This window comes from Alnus glutinosa, chromosome 2, assembly GCF_958979055.1.
Source record: "Alnus glutinosa chromosome 2, dhAlnGlut1.1, whole genome shotgun sequence".
NCBI classification, from domain to species: domain Eukaryota; kingdom Viridiplantae; phylum Streptophyta; class Magnoliopsida; order Fagales; family Betulaceae; genus Alnus; species Alnus glutinosa.
The window spans coordinates 33,575,861-33,580,733 of NC_084887.1; the positions used below are offsets into that span (position 1 = coordinate 33,575,861).

Here is a 4,873-nt window from a genome sequence, read left to right on the forward strand (position 1 = left end):
TGATCGAGTCCAAGGTGTCGAACAGAATTTCCTTTTATTGATTTTGTACATCATATGATCTTTTTATTGCTACTCTTTTTCCCGAGCTTCTTCTCATTTTAATAGAACCCTTATTACTTACAAAAAATTAAAGGGAGAACTTCACTTAAGGGTACTGAACTATCGTCCTTTTTGACTTGAGGTACCTGAACTTAAAAACGTTTCAAAATAGTGTATCCATTTTTCAAAACGTCTCAATAACAGGTCTTCCGTTAGAATTTATCGTTAAATCTTGTCAAAATTCTCAAAATACCCCTAATTCTTTTAAGAAGAAAAAAAATTGCTAGGATTTAGGTGTTGGTTAAAATTTAACGGAATTTTAAAAAATACTCATGCTTGAATCTTTGAGAAATTTTATAATTTTTTTTATAAAAATAAACACGGATATTTTGAGAATTTTGACGGAGGATTTAACAGCAAATCTTAACGGATGTTTTGAAGAATTGATACCTTAGTTTGAGACGTTTTGAAGTCTAGACTTAAGTGAAGTTTTTCCAAAATTAAAATAAAAAATAATAAAAATCTTGTTCCCTTCTGTAATGACTCTTTGAAACTTGAGGTTATTTTAGGAGAAAGAAATTTCATTTTTAGCGCCTCTTACACTGCATTAAGGATGAATCCATTCTTTTCCCAAGAATCTGGAAGGTGTTTCATTAAACACGTGAAAAAAGTGTGAAGCTATGCATTCGCAATATTTGGTGGAAGCTATTTGTGATTAATCGGCTTGACTCCAGTTGTTCTTGGGTTAGATTTGATTGGTATGATACAAGCAGAATAACTTGTGTTGTGTGACTAGAGAAACTGGCTGAGATAATATAGGCTTCTTTTGTGTTGTTAAACTTAAGATGTCAATTCTCTATTGCTTTGACATTCCAAGCTCAACTCTTGGTTCATCGTAACATGGTTTGCTTTTGTTGACTTTCTTTATCCAGAATGGCTTAGATTTGATATCTCGAGCTCATAAGCTGATGATCAGTATGGTAATAAAGCCCATAGCCTTTATTAATAGGGGAGTGATCCTTACACTCACACTACACGACAATGACACAACACCAAGGCACAATGGAGTGGAGTTCACGTAGTGTGAGTGTTTTAATCATTTCTCTTATTTAATATGCTACAGTGCGACGATTGTTGAGACCTGACGTGGAAGAAGCTTATTTGGAGAATTTGCTGATTTGTCCGACTTCTATTTCTTCGAAACTTATTTTGACCTCAGATTGGTCTTGTGGCACAACTATGCTAAAAGTCAGTTTTTAACATTATCTTCCCCCATATTTAATTAGGATATGATAAGAAGAGCGGCACTAATCGCCATTCATTCTCCAGTCAAAATTTCCTGTGGTGTTCAGTCAAGTGTATAAAAGCGTGGCCATTTGAACTCAAGTACTTCTATATTTTCGTCCATCATGAAATGGATAGCACTGATGACAATAATACCTCCGCATCACATAAAAAAAAAAAAAAAAAAAAAAAAAAAAATTAACGTGAGGGGAAACCAATGGTCAAGTCGTAGGTCTCCATGGCCAGAGAATTATTATTATTATTATTTTTTAATCTAAAGACGTAATTATAGTTTCTTAGAAATTATAGGGGTATAATAGATATTTTACCCATTTTCCATCAGATTTAACAAAAAGTCTTGACAGATGGAGGATAAGTGAAAGGGTTATAGATAGTTTGGAGGGTCAATTGCAAATTCTTAGAGTTTGAAGGACATTGCAATTTGGGTGTAAGTTTAAAGGAGGCAAGTATAATTTTCCCAAGAAAAAAGTAGCTAAGGTTCAAGAGATGCAAGAAATAATGACAAACTCCATAACAAACTTTCCATACACCCATGAACTAAGCAAATACTATGTTCCATCTCTTACATTGAGCTTTTTTATGCCTTTGGTAAATCATAAATGTTAAATATAATGTCAAAAGAAAAGACCCTTACTTAAACATGACCATTATTAAATTAAAGTTACAGAGTAATAGACATTAGTAAATTCTGAAAATGAAACTTGGACTCGAAAGAGCGACTATCACCAACACGTTTGTAGGAGGCCCTTGCAAGTAACTCATGGTACAATCACAAGAAGAGGCTGCGAGGATAAAACAGGAAATTCGTAAAAATGAATCAAGTATGAACTGTTGGTGTATGTGCTTGTGTGTGTGTGTGTGAGAGAGAGAGAGAGAGAGAGAGAGAGAGATCACCGTGTCTACACTAACTGGTTTCCCATCCTCTACAAGAATCTCTGCTACTGTTCCAGACTGATCAGCCTGAGGAGCAAAAATGAGCATTAGTAATTACAGATGCAGGGCATCAAGCCTTTTCCAAGTATGCAACAAGTCTCCAATCTCAATGGGGGGAAAAAGACTTTAGCACAACAATGCATATGTGAAAGTTTTAAGTCACTTGAGAATTTTACTTCAAGCCGATGTTCTCTATTTCAAACAGAAGTTACAATTCTCCATATCCAAGATGAAGAATGAAGAAAGTTGTCCTTCTAAAAATGATCAATAAGAGGGGTAAATAAAGATTAAAAATGAAGGTATGATGTAGGGACCAAACCACTTAGGTTTGAACAATAAAGGAAGGAATGGATACCTCAATTTCATTCATCAGTTTCATGGCCTCGATGATGCAGATGACCTGACCTTTCTGGACTTTATCTCCTACCTGGAAAATGGCAAAATTTTAATAAGAGTGGGGTATTGTTTTATCCTTATAGCGAATAGTGGAGTATATATAAACACACATGCACATGCACAAGCTATAAGAACAAGTAATTTGTTAAAGACATGATTTCTTATTGGCATGTCTTTTGAGGGACTAGCCCTCAAGGGGTAGGCTCACAAACACGGAAACTTACCTTGACAAATGGTGGTTCGCCAGGTCCAGAACAGCGATAGAAGGTCCCAGCCATGGGGCATTTCAGTGGTGGATGCGATGAAGTGCTTGCCTTTGCAGGGGCAGGTGAGGTGGATACCGGTGCTGAAGGAGGAGGGCTTGCAGAAGCAGTAGCAGCTGCCGCAGCTGGTGGTGGAGGTGATGGGAGCATCAGATGGGTTAGATGTGGTGACACACTAGAAACAGGCGCTGCCGGCGGCAAAGCTCCGTTCTTTCTTATTAAAATCTCACAGTCCAATTGCTTCACTTGCAGCTCCGCAATATCTCTTGAATCCACAAGTCTGCTCATGAAAATGATATAAACTTCAACAACAAGATTGAAGTGTCTAATATGTATTAAGCAGTGAATAATACACGCGAGTATGTGTATGCACCAAAGGCTCTCTGACTTACTTGATGAGGTCTGATACTTGAGACATGAATGCTGAGATTGATGATGCATCCGGAGTACTGTATTGATCTGCTGACTCATCTTTCGCTTGTGATGATGCAACTCCAGGCTTTGTGGAAAGTACAGGTGACGAATTTGAAGATTTCTCGGCAGTAACCTGGGATTAAAATAGCTTTAGTAGGTTCCCATAATGCACATCTACTTAAATATGGACATTCTCGCTTATTGAGAAAAATCTTACCTGATTAAGCAGTGCACACACCTTCCAGACTCTGGATTGCCTCTGCAAAATACAATAATACAACAGGAGTAAAAAAAATTGCAGCAAAAACAGTCTATGAAACATGAACCTGAACACGATTAAAATCTTCATGTAAGGTGCATTAGTGTTATTCAAAAACCTTCCATAAAAACCAAATCCTATTGACAGGTAAAAAGCAGACAATTGAGAGTTTTCAACACTCTTGAAAAATGAAGTTTACCTTCATTGAACACCATGACAATGGAAGAACATTTATTTTTTTCTTTTTCTTTCATCGAAAGCCTGCTAGTGTATGTAGCACAAATACATTTAATTTACATACTCTTCAACTACAACATTTCATAGTTATTGAACAATAGGTTTGAATGATAAAATTTACCCCAAACTACTTTTTAATTCACACAATCTTCGACCATGACAATAAACAGATTATTCAATACTCCCAGAACAATACATGAATAGTAGGTCCTACTATAAACGTTATTAGTATAACCCACTATTACATCAGAGCAGATAGCATTGCTTTCAGAGTACTGGTTTCTGCACCAAAAACTACTTTCAGTTTACATAATCTTCAGACATGACACTTCAAATATCATTCAAGACTCTCTCAAAGAGCATTGCTCGCAGAACACTGAATAAAGAAAACGGTTCAAACCCACATGTACATACTGTTCCCAAGTGTCAGTTTAATAGTATTGACGAAAATTGGAAAGATCAAATAATTATATGTTCAAAAAAAAAAAAAACCACCATATGATCATAAGCTGAGTTGAACAACACAAATGTGGCAAACCCAAATGCCAAAGATTCAAATCGAGGAGCACGAACATACCGGCTCACCGAGCGAAGATCCGAATAACACGGACGGTCTGGGGCTGGACCCGCGAGGATCCGAATCTCGAACCGTCGATCCGAGGCGGGGGAGCGAGAAGGTCTTAGGGCACGGCACCGTAAACGACGCCATTTCGGGAAACAGAGCAGAAATCAGAAAACAGAAAACAGAAAACAGAGTGGTGTGGAAGTGTATTGTTTGGTTAGTTTAAATGGAATGGGAAGAGTGGAAAATGAAAACGTGGGGCGATCAGATCGAAGAGAGCTTCTGAGAAATCTGAGGGATCTAAAAAGAGAGATTGTTTTTTCTATTTGTTTTTTGTTTGGGGGCTTCGATGTTTACGATGCGAGCATCAACATCGCCGTTTTAACTAACCACAACTACAATGTTCACAAAGACAGGCAGTCAGCCACAACCCAACCTGTCTCTGAGAAGAGAGAGACTGAGAGA

The 4,873-nt window shown here is 37.2% G+C and overlaps 1 protein-coding gene across 1 annotated transcript; it reads right to left on the minus strand.

Moving 5' to 3' along the window:
• Positions 1-1,831: 1,831 nt before the first annotated feature.
• Positions 1,832-4,873, minus strand: LOC133860850 (biotin carboxyl carrier protein of acetyl-CoA carboxylase 2, chloroplastic). Its single transcript, XM_062296479.1, has 7 exons — positions 4,424-4,873; positions 3,568-3,609; positions 3,329-3,483; positions 2,898-3,216; positions 2,633-2,704; positions 2,239-2,304; positions 1,832-2,126 (listed from the first exon to the last, which is right to left on the minus strand). The coding sequence occupies exons 1-7, from the start codon at positions 4,553-4,555 to the stop codon at positions 2,103-2,105; spliced, it is 810 nt and encodes a 269-aa protein (XP_062152463.1). The 5' UTR covers positions 4,556-4,873; the 3' UTR covers positions 1,832-2,102.